This window comes from Prunus dulcis, chromosome 1, assembly GCF_902201215.1.
Source record: "Prunus dulcis chromosome 1, ALMONDv2, whole genome shotgun sequence".
NCBI lineage: Eukaryota > Viridiplantae > Streptophyta > Magnoliopsida > Rosales > Rosaceae > Prunus > Prunus dulcis.
In genome coordinates this window covers 3,961,973-3,981,539 of record NC_047650.1, presented here as the reverse complement: position 1 = coordinate 3,981,539, position 19,567 = coordinate 3,961,973, and the positions used below count along the sequence as shown (strand labels likewise).

Below are 19,567 nucleotides of genomic sequence, written 5' to 3'. Positions count from 1 at the left end.
TGTATTTTATATCCCTTTTCTTACACTTCCTCAACAACCAAACAGAGCATAGTACAATTTTTCACATTCTCAAAAGCATATCCAATGCAGAAATTGCCCAAACTCCAATCACCCATCAATCACAGTAATTTAAAAAAATAAAACACCTTTTTTCTTAAACCAAAAAATTTGATCAAAACCATTTTTTCCGTCAGTAACCAAGCAGACTGTAAATAGAGAGAGAGAGGGATTACGCTATGGTGGAGAAAAGGCGGAGCTACGAGCCATGGTGGGCGAAAGTGAGTTTAAATGAGGCCTCTTCTTCTCTGGCTCGTCAAAGTCTGAGTTTTCCATTTATCGGGTGCTCTTTACGGAACCCACCGCACCATTACAGCTTTCAGGTTCCGGGCTTCTAACGTATAGCCGCGCGGCTATACTATTTTTGACACGTGGCATGATGGCCACTAGGTGCTAGTGCTAGGCGCGTGGCGGGTCTTTTATTTTTATAAATGGTATAGCCGGGCGGCTATACTCGGATTTTTTATAACAAAAATAGTATAGCTGCACCCCTATACTATTTTGACACGTAGCAAAACGGGCAATAGCCGCTTGGTGGGTCCCTTGTATGTCATTATAAATAGTATTACTAGGTTTTTTTAATAATAAAAGTAGTATAGCCACACAGCTATACTATTTTTACACATGCCGTGAAGCGGGCCTCTTTTTTAATCTAAATAGTATAGCCGCGCGGTTATATTCGGTTATTCTTAAAAACAGTACAGCCGTATAATTGGTTGTTCTTAAAAATAGTATAGCGTGCAGCTATATGTAGTTATTCTAAAAAATAGTATTGCCGCGTGCCTCTGGAAGTCTGCTAGGATCCACAAAAGTACGAGCTTTGAGGAAGAAGCTTAAAATATCTTGTGCACCAGAAGACAACAACCAGATGGCAGCCCAGAGTCACTATATCTTCACCCACGGAAATCACTGCAGCCTTGGCAGCAGCCAAGGAAAGATACATATAAGATGCACCCAAAAGGAGGAACGGTGTTGAATATCCAAAACTCAAGTACCCTTGAAAAATAAAAGAAAGAATGAGAAAAAGAGAGAGAAGGGGGGGAAAAAAAAAGGTCAATGAAAAAACTGATAACAGTTTAGAAGATGAAGCTTAAGAATTGAGAAGACTGAGAAGGAAGAAGAAATGATATGCTCTATATATTGATTTTTTTCACAGAATGAATTACAACAGCAGCGTCATTAGTGTTATATCTCAATAACCAAGACTTACCACTCTAATTAATTACAGTTACTAGTACTACTAACTAACAACACGTGAGCACACGTGACAGCTTAAGAAACTTACTAATATTGTTATCAATCCCCCTCAATCCCAACTCTGGATCCTGCTCTGGATTTCCAAGTCGCATACTAAAACAGTGACTCAAGAAAATAGGACTATGCAGTCCTTTAGTAAACACATCTGCAATTTTCTCTTGAGTAGGAACATACTGAACAATCAAATCATTCCTTTGAACCCTTTCACGAACAAAGTGAAAATTTGTATCCAAGTGTTTAATTCGTGAATGATATACAGGATTACTACTAAGTGCCAAAGCAGACAGATTATCACAGAAGATGGTAGGAGGTGCAGGCAAGCACACTTCCAAGTCTAGCAAAACCTGTCGAATCCAAGCCAAATCTGCAGCTGTATTAGCCAATGCCCTATACTCGGCCTCTGTAGAACTTCTGGATACAGACCCTTTCTTCTTAGACTGCCATGAGATAGGATTATGGCCAAGCATTACCACAAAACCTGTAGTTGACCTCCTAGTATTTAAATCCCCCGCCCAGTCAGCATCACTGTAAGCTTGTAATTGCCAAGGACCATGAGTAAAGTGAATCCCATAATTCATGGTACCTTGAATGTATCTCAAAATTCTTTTGACCAGGTTGAAATGTATCTTAGTGGGAGCAGTCATATACTGACACACAGTATTGACAACATAGGATAAGTCAGGTCTTGTGAAAGTTAAGTATTGTAAGGCACCAACAATACGTCTATAAAATGTAGGATCATGCAGTGGTTCTCCTTCAGATATTAAGACTTGATTATGTGGCTTGCAAGGAGTAGGACAAGCCCTACAATTACTCAGACCAGCCTTTTGCAGTAGATCTTTAGCATACTTGCGCTGATGGACAAAAATGTCACCTGTAGAATTGTAAGACACTTGAAGGCCAAGGAAATAGGTAAGGCGACCCATGTCCTTCATCTCAAACACCGCTCCTAAATCATCAATCACTGTCTGCACTAACTTTGCATTGGAGCCTGTCAAGATGATATCATCAACATATAATAATAAAATGACAATATCAATGCCGTCATGCTTGACAAATAAGCTGGGATCAGAATGAATGATCTCCAGCTGCACCAGAGGTCCGAAGTCAAAAAATTAAACTTTTGCATTTTGTACTACTAGCACATATAACTATACATGAAGCAACAGATTGCACCTATATTTCCCATTAAGGTTGACTTTTGAATTTGATATCTTTGTAGTAGCTATAACCTCATTGGAGATACAACTGAGGCAAATGTCAATCTGTTTCTGCAGTTTCTGGGTACAAATACATTCATCTTCTCCTACTTTCTGGCAGGTAGAAATGAGAAAGAATGACATGCTTTGCTGCCAACCATTGCATTAGTGGCCAACTCATCCATATATTGCATATTAGCATATAAAAAATGGCAATTTTGTCAGTTCCCGTGTCTGCTGCTTTTGCTAATATAATTATTAATAGATTAATACAGATATCTAATGATTAAAAAAAAAAAAAAAAAAAAAAACACAACTCAAAAGCTGCAAAGATAGTCAGCAGCAGCAGCAGCAAGGGCAGACATAAAAAGATTGCTAGCTGCATCCGTGGATTCAATTCAAATTAAAAGCTCCAACGTTTGAGCTAGCTTTTGGAGTTTGGATCAAAAAAAAGTTCCTTCATGCGCATCAGAATCCACTGTCTGCAGATTAATGGCAACAGAAGCTGATATTCCAGAAGCTATATCTGTCACGGCAGGGTATTCTAGAATTTTGATCACTCTAACTCAAATAGCTTACTCTGTTTTTCTGTAATCACATGATCTTATTATATCTTATAATTATGCGTTATAGTATAATTGTTCTCGTTGATGAAAAATCAATCACAATCATATGTAGGCAAGATCATGTATTTGTTAGAATTTTAGGATCAGAGAATTAGATTTGGAGAGAAGAGAGAAGAGAATGTAAGAGAGAGTGCTGTAATCCAAGCCTGCTCTGCTATACGTGTAGCAGAGAGAACATTCTCATTAGCTCAGTGATTGGTACAACAACACACTCTTGGTGTGTGAAGAATATAACTGTTAGCACAGTACCAGCCGGATGCAAAACATCAAAGCAATCTCAGCCATTCACTATCTAACCAATCAAGCTATGACACCTGATGGACTAAAAGAATGATATTATTGGTGGTGGGTACGGTTATGTGGAGGTAAGAATGGGTAAGAGAAGAAACTTGTTCTCTTGTGATAATCAAAAACAGAAAGTAGTGGGAAAAGTAGTGGGACACTATTTTGATATGATGATGTTCCTTCCTTGATTATGCAAATGAAGAGAAAAGGGTGGCTTTATATAATAGCCACTACCGACCTAACACATTAAATACACAACTAACACCAAACATAGTTAGTTCAACTAATTTCTACCACACCATTAATTTAACACACAACTACCAACAAACTGCCAACTATTTCAAAGTTACCAGCCGACTATTAATGAAGTCTAAATTACTTTAACATCCCCCCTTAAGCTAGACTTCATTTACGCCAATTAATTTTCTCATCTTGATGAGCAGCTCCTTCTTCAACGGTTTGGTGAACAAATCTGCCAGCTGATCTTGGGACTTGCAATACAGAACCTCAACTTCTTTATCTTTGATTAGCTCTCTGATGAAATGGAACTTGATCTTGATATGCTTACTCTTGCTGTGAAACATTGGATTTTTGGAAAGACAAATAGCTGATTTGTTGTCGCAGAACAGCTTTGTAGGTCCTTCTTGAACTTGACCCATCTCTTCTAAAATACTTTTCAGCCACCTAGCTTGACAACCTGCTGATGCAAGAGCAACATACTCAGATTCTGTAGTGGAAAGTGCCACTATAGATTGCTTTTTGGAGGACCAAGAAATCGCACTTGAGCCAATGCTAAAGACATAACCAGATGTGCTTTTGCAAGTATCAACATCTCCACCCAAGTCACTGTCACTATAGCCAGTCAAATTTAGATTCTGAACAGGATAATAATGCAAACCATAATTAATGGTTCCAACCACATATCTTAGGATTCTCTTTCCAAGCTCCCAATGAACATCTTTTGGTGACTCCATGAAACGGCTGAGGAAGCTTACTGCATATGTAAGATCTGGCCTTGTTGTAGTTAAATACAAGAGGCCACCCACTAGACTTCGAAACAAAGTTTGATTTACCATTGTGCTTCCATCATTCTTACCTATCTTAACACCAACCTCCATTGGAGTAGCAATTGACTTTGCATTTTCCAACCTGAACCTTTTCAACAATTCCTTTGCGTATTTCTTTTGAGAAATATAGATACCATTCTCATTTTGTTTGACTTCAATTCCAAGAAAGAAATGAAGCAAACCAAGGTCTGTCATTTCAAATCTTTGTGACATAATCATCTTGAAATTATCACACATTTGAGCATTACTTCCAGTAAATATTAAGTCATCCACATATAAGCAGACAATCAAAATCTCACCTTGAGAGTTTTTTTTGGTGTAAAGAGTATGCTCATATGGGCATTTGTGAAACCCATACTCTTGGAAGAATGCATCAATCCGACTGTACCAAGCTCTTGGAGCTTGTTTCAAACCATATAAAGCCTTCTTCAATCTACACACTTTTGTTTCTTCATTTCCCTGCACATAACCTGGAGGTTGAACAACATACACTTCTTCTTCCAAAAAACCTTGCAAGAACGCTGATTTAACGTCCATTTGAAAGACTTTCCAACAATTTTGGGCAGCAAGAGCTAACACCATTCGGATGGTGTCAAAGCGTGCAACTGGAGCAAAAACTTCATTGTAGTCAATTCCATAATTTTGCTTGTAGCCTTTAGCTACCAAGCGAGCTTTGTATTTCTCAACTTCTCCTTGAGCATTCAGCTTGGTCTTATACACCCATTTTACTCCTATAGGCTTCTTTCCTTGAGGAAGATCAACCAACTCCCATGTGTCATTTTTCTTAATGGAATCAATTTCTTGATCCATAGCCTTCACCCATTTTTCATCCTTTGAAGCCTCTTCAAACATAATTGGGTCTGCATCTACAAATAGAGCAAAATTTGTGCCACCATTAGTGATCAAAACATAATCACTAGATGGATACCTTGTGGATGGTTGATGAGCTCTTGTTGATCTCCTTTGTCCTCTGCTAATTTCTTCTTCCTCACTGCTATCACTAGAAGAAGTTGATGATAACCCTTGTGATGAAGATTCCTGTGATGATGAAGTTGTTGGTGGAGTTAAATCTGGATTTTCAAGGCCAATGTCCAACAGTATTGGACTTTGATTTTCAGCTTCACTCCAATTCCATGCTTCTTCTTCATTGAACTTGACATCACGACTAACAATAATCTTGTTAGTCAATGGATTAAACAACTTATATGCCTTGGCCTTTTCACTATACCCAACAAGAATGCACTTTTCTGATTTGTCATCCAATTTTCTCCTTGTTTCATCAGGAATATGAGAATAAGCAATGCTGCCAAATATCCTTAAGTGACTAATACATGGCTTGAGGCCACTCCAAGCTTCTTGAGGGGTCTTGCCTTCCACACTATTGGACGATGCACGGTTCAAGAGATATACAGCACATGCCACTGCTTCTGCCCAAAAACGATTAGGCATTGCTTTTGCCTTCAACATGCTTCTTGCCAATTCCATAATGGTCCTATTTTTTCTCTCGGCCACACCATTTTGCTGTGGGGTGTACCGAGCTGTGAACTGATGCTTAATCCCATTTTCTTTTAGAAAATTTTCAAACACATTGGATGAGAATTCTCCACCTTGATCAGACCGCAAGGTTTTCAATGCAAATCCACTTTGCTTCTCAGCCAAAGCTTTGAAAACTTTAAAGTAATCAAACACCTCTGATTTATATTTGAGAAAATAGACCCATGTCTTTCTGCTATAATCATCAATGAATGTAAGAAAGTAGCGGTTACCTCCTGTTGATGTTGTGTTCATGGGCCCGCATACATCTGAGTGCACCAGCTCAAGAGGATGGGATGCTCTCCAAGAATATCCTGTAAGAAACGAATTTCTCTGATGTTTTCCCAGCACACATGCTTCACAAACTTGTGTTTGATGCTGTATCGTTGGTAGGCCTCGTACCATATGTTGTTTCCCCATCAATGATAGTGTATTGAAACTCAAATGCCCATAGCGTAGATGCCACAACCATGAGGAATCCTTGATAAGTGCACTTAAGCAAGCAAAAGATTCATACTTTATGTTCAGAGAAAACATATTGTCTCCTGACATCTGCACCTTTGTAATTAGAGAGTTGTACTTGTCTCTAATTACACACTGGTCTTCCCTGAACTGAATATTATGGCCTTTACGAAGAAGTTGCCCCACACTAAGGAGATTGTAATTTAAATCTGGAACATATAACACATCAGAGATTCTTTTTTGTTCTCCAGACTTGGACAGAAAAAGAATATCTCCACATCCTTTGGCCACTAGCTTTCCACCATCACCAATCCTTACTTATGAGTTGTTGGTATGCTTGAAATTGACAAAGGCACTTTTGTTGCCTGTCATGTGATTACTACATCCGCTATCAAGATACCATTTTTCTGCACACACGTTTCCTTCCCTGGCAGCTGCATATGCAAGTAGAACCACATTATCATTTTCCCTTTCAGAAGCTTTTTCATGCACAAAGCTTGATTCGGCTCCTCCATTTGTTTTGTTTTTGCATGTTGACTTGATGTGCCCATATTGCTTGCAATTGTAGCACTGAATATTAGAAAGAGAGGAACCTTGTTCTCTTCCTCTTCCTCTTGAATAACCACCATAATCTCCTCTTCCTCTTGGAAAACCATAATCTCCTCTTCCTCTTTGATAACCATAATCCCGTCTTCCTCTTGGATAACCATAATCTCGTGCAGAGCCTTCATCATTAGTTTCTTTCTGGTCATTTGCATAGCCACGTCCTTGATTATTTCTTCCTCGTCCACGAGTAAAGCCGCCTCCTCCTCTTCTAGAACTTCCTCTGAATGAGACTTGAGATTGAAAAGCTTGCTCAACAGGGCCAGAGTCAAACTGCTTCAGTCGTAACTCATGGGATTGAAGAGAACCCATTAAACTGTCAAGAGACAAAGTAGACAGATCTTTGGATTCTTCAATTGCCACCACAATATATTCAAACTTTCGGGACATACTTCGAAGAATTTTTTCAGCAACTCTCTGATCTTCAATTTTTTCTCCATTAATTCTCAGTTGGTTGACTAGAGAAATGACACGATTGAAATAGTCTTCAACAGATTCTGACTCCTTCATACGTAACATATCAAACTCACCTCTTAGAGTTTGCAGTCTTGCCATCTTCACTTTTTCTTCTCCTTTATATGATGCAAAGAGAGTGTCCCACGCCTGTTTTGATGTAGTGCATGATGAGATTCTTTCAAAGATAGCTTCATCCACTGCTTGAAAGATAAAGAATAAAGCCTTTTTGTCCTTCTTACGTGTCTCCTTCAGCTCTGTGAGTTGTTGTTGAGTGAGGACTGCTTGATCATTTGGCTCCACAAAGCCATTTTCAACCACCTCCCACAAATCTTGAGCAGCATACAACACCTTCATTTGGATGCTCCATTGACTATAATTCTTCCCTGTAAACTTTGGAAGCTGGGGCTGTAACAAGTTGTTGTTTGAAGCCATATGATTCTGAGTTTCCAGCTCTGATACCACTTTGATGGAATAAAAGAATGATATTATTGGTGGTGGGTACGGTTATGTGGAGGTAAGAATGGGTAAGAGAAGAAACTTGTTCTCTTGTGATAATCAAAAACATAAAGTAGTGGGAAAAGTAGCGGGACACTATTTTGATATGATGATGTTCCTTCCTTGATTAGTCAAATGAGGAGAAAAGGCTGGCTTTATATAATAGCCACTACCGACCTAACACATTAAATACACAACTAACACCAAACATAGTTAATTCAACTAACTTCTACCACACCATTAATTTAACACACATTTTTTTAGCCAGAAACCAATGAGCAAGGTGCATGGTGTGGCTGCATTGCATCTGTGTGCTCTCTGTCTATAATTTTCATTCTCATGCAATGCAAGATGTGAGACTCCATGTCAAGAAGGGTGTTGTTAGCTTGATGCCCCATTCTCTTTCACTTGTCTTCACTTCACTCCCTTTTTACTGTAAGTCTAGCCAACTGTTGTGTTTTTCCTTTGAAGCCATTCTTTCTAGATTCAATATAACATACTCTTGGTATGATTAGGGCTCATACATAGTACATCAGATCAGATGTAATACGAGAGTGTTACCACTCTCTCTCTCTCTCTCTCTCTCTCTGTGGACAGTGGATGCTATGATAATTGTTGACTTGTTGAGAGAGATCTAATTGTATTGTTCTGATTTACTCTTGCAATTTTTAGTTGTTGTGAGTTGGCTTCATGTTAAAAATATGCAGAAAACTCAACACCCACCAGCTTAGTTCTGCCATGGCTTTATGTCTCCTCCATATTAAGAACAGAAACAATTCCGTTCTACTCTTATTATCACAAGTGCTTTCATGCACTAGGCCAATGCCAGTCGAAAATCCGATGATTCATATGACATTTAAGGGCTGGTAAGGACAAATTAATATCAAATGATTGTTGAGTAAAATTAAAAATAATTTTTTGTTTTTATTTTATTAATTTTTCTTCATCTTTCATGCCGTTTTGCTTATCTCTTCATCTTTCATGCCGTTTTTACAAAGAAACTCTGAAAAATCGACCTAGGCGGGAGAACACCGCCCCGAGTTCACTCTAAACGTTAGGGGTAGGTGCCAGGGAGTTAGGCGGCGCTTGGGCGCCCGCTTAGGCGGCCTGGGCGGGTCGGGTGGCTGCTTCTCTACTCTTCTCGACCCATCCAGTGGCGGCGACGGCTTCTTCTCTACTCATCAGAGGTATCTTTGAATTTTTCTTCTTTTCTTTGTTGCTGCTGCTGGGCTCACCTTATTTCAAGGGCACGCAAGAGGAGATGATGGAGGCAGAGAAAGATGAGAGATGATGGAGGTAGAGAGAGATGAGAGGTGATGGAGGCGGAGAGAGGAGAGATAAGTGAGGTTAGGGTTCGTCCAAAAAAAGGTGAAGATATAGGGTTAGTGAAACACAACATTTCACTTATGGGCTGCTATTTTAACTGGTATTTTCAGTTGTATTGAAGAAGGGTGACAATAATGTTTAATTACAGGAGGAATATGTGCTCAGTAGAATTTACACTTGGATGAAGGTAGAAGAAATCAAGAAACTAACCCCACAAAGCACCAATATTTCCTCAAAATCAATTTGATGTTTGAGTACTAGTGCTGGAGCAAGAATAAGATAATGAGAAACTTCACAATTAAAATTGCTTCTCACTTCCTAACTAACCTTTCAATTTCTTCTGACTCACCGGTAATCACCATATAATCGAGCTAGCCTCTGAAAACCTCTGTCCATTGTCTATGTGTGTGACAAGGCAGAATTATGAACCCCATTCACACTTCCTCTGTTTCCTGTGGACGTGGACATGTCGTCTACGAGAGGAGAAGAGAATCTGGAAGAAGCCGCTGCGTGCATGCACAAGGAACCGTCACTCCATGATCGTTTCTTGGGAAAGGAAATGTTCCCTTGACAAGCATTGGAGCAAACATCCCCCTCGGACCTGTGGAGAGCGCAACTGCAGTTCTTATGGTAAGGCCTTCGCTCAATTTCAGAGTCCCGCATTGACAGGATTCCTTCCAACACACACTGAAACATCATCCCAGCAACTCATTCCCTAGTCATTCTATTCTTCTCTCTTCTCTGAGTCTCTTACGTATTTATGTTAAGGCTGGCTGTGAGCAAAGAGTAGCCAAGTGTTTGTGTAGGGCTGTATGTTGTGTTTGAGTGTGTTGAAACTTTTGCATGCTTTCTAAAAGATTTCTAAAAACATTTGCATACATAGATTGATACACAGAGGCGTTATTTATCTAACCAGTCAGAAAGGCTGCTCATTTTATCATATTATTGTGCAGGGTTGGTGGCTAAATCTATGCAACAAACTAACAAATGTCTGAGTCAAGCATCAGTTTTCGTTATACAAGTAAACGACCCACTAATCACTCACGGGGAATTCTAATATATGGTTGTGTGCTTTCATTATTATATTAAATTGCACCATTTAGTGTTGAGATGGTGGATCTCTTGTTTGTCAAGTTTCCATCGATAGTCCTTGCACTGCATATTTGACATCAAGTTCTAGGAACTACAGCAACTGGCGCGTAAGGGTTCCTTGACTTGGATTTTATCTGTTTGGCATGGTATTGAAGCTACTGTTGGATTTTGGAGGCTGTTAACGTTTTTAACTTGTTTGATAGGGTTTTTATAGTTATGTTGTTAGTCTCGACAACGACTCTGTTTTGAAGTGGTGTTAGTTTCTTTTATTTATATTTTTCTCTCCTGAAACCTTCTATGTGATTCAGTCCTTTGAGGAAAGAGACAGATTGCATTCAACTTAGAAATCAAAGTAGAACGTTGCTTGGTCTTGGTTTGGCTTTGAAACTCATTCTACGTACGAAGTTGTGAATTAAGTTAACTAACCTTGTTTGCTTCACCAGAAACAAATCTTTGTAACTTATTTGATTGGAACCATGCCTTTGTTTAAACTGAAACTCTTTGTGCCAGTAAGATGACCTGGAGAATAAAAAAGGACCCTCCTAGTTGCATTAGTTTGTACCTTATTATGGATATTAATTTGCAATATATCCAAAGTAGATATTAATCTTCTATTATTTAATATTTTAATATAATTTTTATACTATATATTATTTTTATTCAATAATATGTAAGAATTAATTTTATAATACGTGAATTTTGATCCAATTGGTCTGGTGGAGTCATCCTCTCTGTACGAGAATTTCTATAGTGGGGTACTTTCTCTTATGGCCGCCCCTTGGCCTTGGGAATTGCTCATCAGCCTCTTCAAAATTCCCCTGCAATTCAAAGCAATAGGGTCCCATATATGAACTCAAAATGTGGCATTGCCTGGACAGATGCTTATCCCAAAATCCAACATGTGAGGGTATTGAATGATCTAAAAATAATACTCACATATGCTTACACATGACGTCCAGTCTTTTCATGCTCTCATGCCACAACCCGAAAAGCTACGGACAAAAGGTTTGTGTTCAAGTGTACTGCCTTGACCTGTTGATGGAGATTTGATTTCTGCAAACGTAAGCAAAATCAGAAAAGGAAACAATAAAAAACACTAACATGTACAATGGCAATGCTAAGAATGAAAAACTAATTTTTTTTTCTTTCCAAAAATAATGAAATCTGTTTGTTCTTTATGTGTGTGCATACAACCCATTAAAAGTCAAGTCAGTAACTCACAGTTGAAAATGTGTGAAGGCAACCCTTATAACTGCATTTAATTCTCTCCACTGAAGCACCTCCCCCTTCATGCGTGCGGAGATGCCGTTCGATGTTCCTTCTCAGCTTCTTGGTCCCACATATCTCACAAGTGATACGTTGGTGGCAGGACTGAATATGGCCTTAAGGCATTTCTCATTAGAAAAATATTTCATACAGCCTGGTTCAGAGCAGAATGCCTCCACTGAACCCAGCTTAAAGGACATATTTAGAGTTTGCATTAAGCATACTGCCAAAAACTTCAACAATAGCACATCCCCCAACTTTCAGAAATTTTTTTATCTCACAACATTATACACCACTGACGCACACGCACAAGGCAGAATACAAAAAGAAGATCGAATTCAGAAAAGAAAGCTACCATGAGAATTCTCATGCTTCTGACCTCCAACATTAGCCGAAGGATATTATAAAAGACATAGTATAGCCGACCGGCTATACTTGGTTTTTCCATTTTTTTTAAAAAAACTAGTAGTATAGCCGCCCGGCTATACTGGGTTGTTTTATTTTAAAAAAAGAAATAGTACAGCCGCACGGCTTAATATTTTAAAGAGCCGCATGGCTTGACTTTTTTTCAATTTTTATAGCCGCGCGACTTTACTCTGTTTTCTCCAATTTTTTTTTAAAAAGAAACAGTATAGCCCCACGGCTATACTCGTTTTTTTTTTTTTTTTACCTTAGTCCACCTCTGAACTACTACTTTTAAAATAGCGTTGGATAAGGTTCTTGTTGCCTTCCTCATTTTTTTTTAAAAAATTATTTGCCTATCATTAACAGTTGAACACACATCCATGCTGAAAACCACTGTTTTTTTGTTTTTTTTCTTGGTCCACCTCAAAACTACTATTTTTAAAATAGCCCTCAAGCCCCTACACATGGACCTGTCAATGGATCAGATTTCGATCCGAATTTGGTGTAATCAATAAATGATAGATTGGACTTTTCAATCCAATAATCTTATTCATTGATAGGTCTACTTACACTTGTCACACAGATATTTGACTTGGGTGTTAAAAGACCCCTTGGGAGTTGGATTTGGATCCTTATATCTACTAATCACTGAAAGCAACCTATCCAAAACAAAATCAGGCCAGTTTTATAATAAGATTTGAGAGTCATTGTACTTCAGCTTATAGAGATTATTAAATTTCAACACCATGAGGCAGGGATGATCTTCTTCCGTTCTTTCTTTATTGCCTTGGTTCAAAAGTCAAACAATACCGACAGACTTTATCAAGAAAAGGAAAATTATGAAAAATTGCTAAATCAACCTTGATTTAGTTAAAAATATATATAATGCAAGGCAATGACTGCCACTAAATTTACATTTTAGACTTCTGTGCAACATTTTGCTTTATATATCCAAGTAGAAATTTGAAAAATAACAACATAATGTTATCAAAAGAAAAGGTGCAATGGCAAGCTATTGGAATTCAACCCATTTATAGTTTGTTTAGCAATGGGGGAGTAACTCAACTCCTTTAAACCCTTGTTAGGTTTCTTAACTTTCCAATGTGGGACTATTTACCTTCACATTCTCACACGCCCCCGCACGTGTGGCGAATTTTCAAGTCTAACACGTGGACAACACATTTTGGGTGACGTGGAGCACGTGTGGCCGTTGACCTTTCACACGTGGGCTAACCCGCTCTGATACCATGAAGGAAGTTGAGGTTCCACCCCAAAACCAATTGGCAATGGGGAAAGTAACCCAACTTCTTATAAGCCCTTGTTAGGTTTCTTAACTTTTCAATGTGGGACTATTTACCTTCACATTCTCACACGTACTGCCCAAGCCATTGAACCTACTTGCAATTTTTTTTATGCTCTTTACATTTTCTTTTGCTAAAGCAGATCCATATATAAAATGTGCTTTGGGGATTCAAAGAAGTTGAATCTTTCTCTCTTCTCAGACATGGCTGAAGAGGTGAAGCTCCGTGGAGTATGGAACAGTCCATTTAGTTGCAGGGTGATATGGGTTTTGAAGCTGAAAGGCATCCCATATGATTACACAGAAGAAGATCTTCAAAACAAAAGTCCTGGGATCCTCAAATACAACCCAGTTCACAAGAAAATCCCGGTGCTCGTTCATGGAGTAAGGCCAATCTGTGAGTCCATGATCAGTCGAATACATAGAAGAAACATGGCCACAGAAGTACCCTTTGCTGCCCACTGATCCTTATGAGAGAGCCATGGCTCGGTTCTGGGTTAAATATTTCGACGAAAAGGTACATATATATATATATATATATATTCACATTGAATAACTATAACCCACTGTTCTATATTGATTTTTTGACCCTCAAATAAAACCAAAAATAATCTCTTTGGCTAAGTGAAAGAACTGGTTTATATAAGGTCGTGGATTATGGGTAATTTCGTTTACATGTTCTAGACGTGATTCCACATCATTTTTTGTGGGGCCAATAATGTAGATTTTTCCATATATTTCCAGCAATTACATAAGTTTAGTGTAAAGTTCTTATGAAATGCTTGAGTTACTTGGAGCTGAAGAGTGGCTCCGCGCCTGCACATAATCAGTTCATAATAAACATTAGGATTAATTTGTCGATCACATATATATAATAATAACAGTCTCAATTAATTCTGGCAGACTATTGCAATTTGGATGGTCTTCAGAACCACCGGTGAAGAGCAAGAGAAGTTCAAGAAAGAGACCTTGGAGATGCTGAGACCATTGAAGAGCACACGAGCACTCTGGGAAAGAAGAAATTTTTCGGAGGAGACAAGATTGGAATAGTAGACATAGCCTTTGTGTGGATTTCTCAGTGGTTTGAAGTTGTTGAAGATGTGGTTGGGGTGAAGCTATTTGAAGCCCATGCATTTCCTTGCTTGCACGCATGGACTCAAAATTTCAAACAAGTGCCTTGATCAAAGAAAATCTTCCTGATCGTGATAAAATGTTGGTCCTCTTTAAGCGTGCCAGGGAAAATTTGTTTGCGTCCTAGTGAGACTTGCAAAAGATTTCTGTGTTTCTTTCTTTCCTTGTGGTTTATGAATGTTTATTTCTGTTTTTATTGTATTCTTCATGTTATAGAATAAATATTTTTATAAACAGCGAAAAGGAGTGGGGTTAACCAGCGTTCTCCTGTTCTCGGTTCGAGATACCGTCGTTTGGGGTTTCTAGGAGGCATGTAGCAAATGAATTGCCCATCTCATTTCTCTAGGTTAAGGGCTAGATAGCTAGCTAGCAGAGCAACTTTCCCCCATTTTGGTAGGTTTAGCCGTAAGCTCCCTTATCTTTATAAGGAAAGGAGACAATGACTCTTTCAATAATCTCAATAAAGATATTTTGGCCTGCATGGCAGTATTATGTCGGCTATATTTTATTGCTTTTTGTTTTGCATCTCCATTGTCTTTTCGTCAATAAAAGCATTTTATTTTATTTCAAAATTTTTCCAACTAACTTTAATCAAATCCCACGGCCAAAATCTGACCATTTTGTAATTCTTAAATAAATACTTATGAATCGCTTGTTCAATGCCTTAAAATGAATGTAATGTTATTTGAAAAGAATAACCAAAGACTTTCTATACAAACCTAACAAGTGTGGGGTTAACCAGGGTTTCTGGAAGGGATGAAGCAAATGAATTGCCCATCTCATTTGTCTAGGTTAAGGGCTAGCTAGCTAGCTAGTAGAACAACTTTCCGCCTCTTTTGCTAGGTTTAGCCGTCAGTCTCCCTTATCTTTATATAAGGAAGGGAGGCAATGACTCTTTCAATAATCCCAAGAAAGATATTTTGTCCCGCATTACAGTATTATATCGTCTATATTTTATTGCCTTTTGTTTTGTATTTATGCTTTGTATCTCCTTTGTCTTTTATTTTGGGTACTGATTTTTGCACCCTTCTTTTATCCATTTATACTCAATTTTTTTAAAATTGTATATTCTTGCTCCTCAGGGAGGACCTATTAAGGCGAAGGAGGTGCAGCTGCACCTCTTCGCGTCAGAAAAATTATTGTAGGTGCTTCGGTAAATGTCTTTGTCCTTTTACTTTTATTTATTTTTATATTACACTATTTACTTAAGTTTACAATGTAAATAAGGAAATACCCCCCATTTGGATTCAAATAAAAATACTAGAAAATCAAATTCCCACCAAATCAAAATATGAAAATTCGGTTTTAGTGCAAAATACGATTTAGGCTAAAAATGATGGCTCATTAAGTCAATATATACTTCATACTAAAATCCCATAAAATCAAGTTTTCTTATTTGATGTATAAGGAATAAAAGCCGTCAAAAATTATCTTGAGAAGATGATTATTCCGAAAAATAATTTTTCATACTTAGTCAATATTACACATTCGCTAAAAAATTTCTGGTCTGCTAGTGCTTACACTCCCTTTTATCTTATAGTAAAAAATATTAAAAAAATAAAAGAGAGTGTAGGTGGATAAAAAGAAAGTGGGAAAATCACCACCCTTTATTTTATTTCAAAATGTTGGTCTTCTTTAAGCGTGCCAGAGAAATTTTTTTGGCGTCTCAGTGAGACATGTAAAAGATTTCTGAGTGCTTCAACTTGTTTTGGTTCCTTTCCTTGTGGTTTATCGAAGGTTTATATTATCTTCAACTCGGGCACAAGAAAGGGTTTGTCGGTCGCATAGACGACGGTAAATTTTCAACTTAGACAACGGCCAAAATCTGTCATTTATGATCTTCTTTTACTTGTTCAGAACAAAAATACTAGTCAAACATTGTAGTCTAGATCTTTTCTGAATTGATATATAGGTTCTAGGAACATCTATCTAGTCTTCATTTAACTTTCCACTTCCTTGTCGCCTATCGATTGCTTACTTTTGGTTGATTGTTACTCTGGAGCACCTAAACATGTACGAGCACTTACACCCACATGTTCTCACACAGATACTTGAGTTAATTAGGTGTTAAACACCCTTTGGGAATTGGATTTGGATCCTTATCTATCTACTAATCCAATCTCCTCCTAATCACTGAAAGCAACCTATCCATAACTAAATCCTATAGGTCAGTTTTGTTATAATAAGATTTGAGTCATTGTACTTCAGCTAATAAAAATTAAATTTCTATATCCATGAGGCCACTATGTTCAAACTCAAAAGTCATACGCTAATGACAGAGACTTTAAGAAAAGGAAAATGGTTAAAATTAGTTAGATAAACCTTCATGATTTCAAAATAGCTATTTGAATTCAACCCCTTTATAGTTTTTTTTTTTAGTCAAACAAATCCTTTATAGTTTGTTTAATCCAATTTGTAAAGCGTACTGCCCAAGCCATTGAACCTACTTGTCATTTTTTTATGCTCTTTATATTTTTTTCTTTTGCTAAAACATATCCATATATAAACTTTAAGAAAAGGAAAATGGTTAAAATTAGTTAGATAAACCTTCATGATTTCAAAATAGCTATTTGAATTCAACCCCTTTATAGTTTTTTTTTTTTTTAGTCAAACAAATCCTTTATAGTTTGTTTAATCCAATATGTAAAGCGTACTGCCCAAGCCATTGAACCCACTTGTCATTTTTTTATGCTCTTTATATTTTTTTCTTTTGCTAAAACATATCCATATATAAAATGCTTTGGTGAGTCAAAGAAAGTTAGATCACACAAATTGTTTTCTCTCTCAAGCATGGCTGAGGTGAAGCTACATGGATTTTGGAGCAGTCCATTTAGTTGCAGGGTGATATGGGCTTTGAAGTTAAAAGGCATCCCATATGATTACATAGAAGAAGATCTTCACAAAAAAAGTCCTGAGCTCCTCAAATACAACCCCGTTCACAAGAAAATCCCGGTGCTCGTTCATGGTGGGAGGCCAATCTGTGAGTCCATGATCATTGTCGAATACATAGAAGAAACATGGCCACATAAGCACCCCATCCTGCCCACTGACCCGTATGAGAGAGCCGTGGCTCGGTTCTGGGTTAAATATGTCGAAGAAAAGGTACATACATATTCACATTGAATATCTATATCGATTCACCTTTTGACCCTTCAATTAAACCAAAAATTGTATCTCTGTCTTTGACTAAGTGAAGGAATTGGTTTATACATAAGTCCATGGATTATTGGTAACCTCTTTTACATGTTATATTCGTTCGTCAAATTGTGGATAATTATTGCACGTTCTAGACGTGATTCCACATAATCAGTGGCGGAATGGTGGCGGAATTAGCTTTCAAGGCGATAATATACACCTTTGCCATATTTTCCCCAGCAATTGCATAAGTTTATTGTAAATTTAATATGAAATGTTGGAGTTTGAGGGTTAAAGTGTTGCTCCGCCCTTGCACATAATCAATGTTACAGATTGACAATAATAAGCGATATTAAGTTTTTGATCAAATATATATAATAAGTTAATAACTGCCTCAATTAATTCTGGTAGGGTCCTGCAATTTGGATGGTCTCACAAACCACTGGCGACGAGCAGGTGAAGTTCAAGAAAGAGAGCTTGGAGGTTCTGCGAACTATCGACAACCATGCTGGTACTCTTGGAAAGAATAAATTTTTTGGAGGAGACAACATTGGAATTTTGGACATAACCTTAGGATATATTGCTCATTGGACTGAAGTCATTGAAGACGTGGCTGGGGTGAAGCTATTTGAAGCCCATGCATTCCCTTACTTGCATGCTTGGACTCAGAACTTCAAAGAAGTGCCTGCAATCAAAGAAAACCTTCCTGATCGTGATAAAATGCTGGTCCACTTTAAGGGTGGTAGGGAATAATTGCTGGCGTCTCAGTGAGACTTGCAAAAGATTTCTGTAAGCTCCAACTTGTTTTGGTTCCTTGTGTGTTTTATGAATAAAAGGGTAGGCAGCCCCTTGTTTAATTTCCTATTTCTGGGTTTCTAGTATGAATAAAAGTATCATAATCTATTTTGTTTTTAAATTTAACAGTTTCTTGATAAAACAATACACCGATGTGTTGGATATACCACAGAGTTAAATAAAAACGCAATAACTTCCACCAGTACATTGCAGTAATTGTTTTTATTTTATTATTATTTTTGTTTCAGATACGGTAGTCTTTATTTAATTGAGAGGAAGGTGGGCTATTTGGAAAGCAAGGAATAGAACAATTTTTTTATGATGTGCCCCCTGTAAAGATATCAAAGGTCCTAATTCTGCCACATGTCAGAAGATTGAAGAAGAGAGTTGTTGAAATATTGTTAAGACTGTTAGGCAGTTTTAACAAGAGAGTTAGAGTTCTGTTAAAGAAGTTAGAAAGGTTAAGAGGTTAGAAACGTGTGCACAAAGCTTTGACAAGCTAGTATAAAAACCATCACTGTACTGTGTTGAATCATCAATGAATGAAAACATCAATTCTTCTCCTAAGATTCTCTGCTTCTCTATGTTAAAATTCTGTTCAATATTGCTATTCTCACACCCAATCCTCACCATCAATCCATCACCTCCCAACTCACTGAACTTAATATATATGATTTTCGACGTGACAAGGGATAGAATTACCAGACATGAGGAAACCACTCCAACACGCCTATGGTCTGCTCCAATTGCTCCAAACTTAAAGGTTAATATTGATGCCGCTTGGCACTCTCCTTCTTGCCGGGCTGGTGCTGGTATTATTATTCGTAATGCGCGAGGAGCGTTTGTGGGCGCCGAGGCCGTTCCTTTCTCTGCCGAGCAGGTGATCATGGCCCAAGCTAATATAGCTCTTGAGGGTTGTTTTTTTTTCTTATAGTGGTTTTTTGTTTTTCTTTTTTTTTGGGCAATGGAGCAGGTCTCACTTGTGTCTGTTTTGAATCGGACTCAAAGGAACTTGCGGACAACATCAGTGGTAACATCTGAAGGGGATGATGGTGTATGTACCCCATTCTCACCAAA

The 19,567-nt window shown here is 37.8% G+C and overlaps 1 protein-coding gene and 1 pseudogene across 1 annotated transcript; both read left to right on the top strand.

The window, feature by feature from the left end:
• Positions 1–13,633: 13,633 nt before the first annotated feature.
• On the top strand, positions 13,634–14,687 carry LOC117618631 (annotated as a pseudogene).
• A 2,663-nt stretch (positions 14,688–17,350) lies between these two features.
• On the top strand, positions 17,351–18,558 carry LOC117618625 (glutathione transferase GST 23-like). The gene is made up of 2 exons (XM_034348283.1): positions 17,351–17,662; positions 18,107–18,558. Exons 1-2 carry the CDS (start codon positions 17,351–17,353, stop codon positions 18,446–18,448), a joined length of 654 nt encoding a protein of 217 aa, XP_034204174.1. The 3' UTR covers positions 18,449–18,558.
• The last annotated feature ends 1,009 nt before the right edge of the window (positions 18,559–19,567 follow it).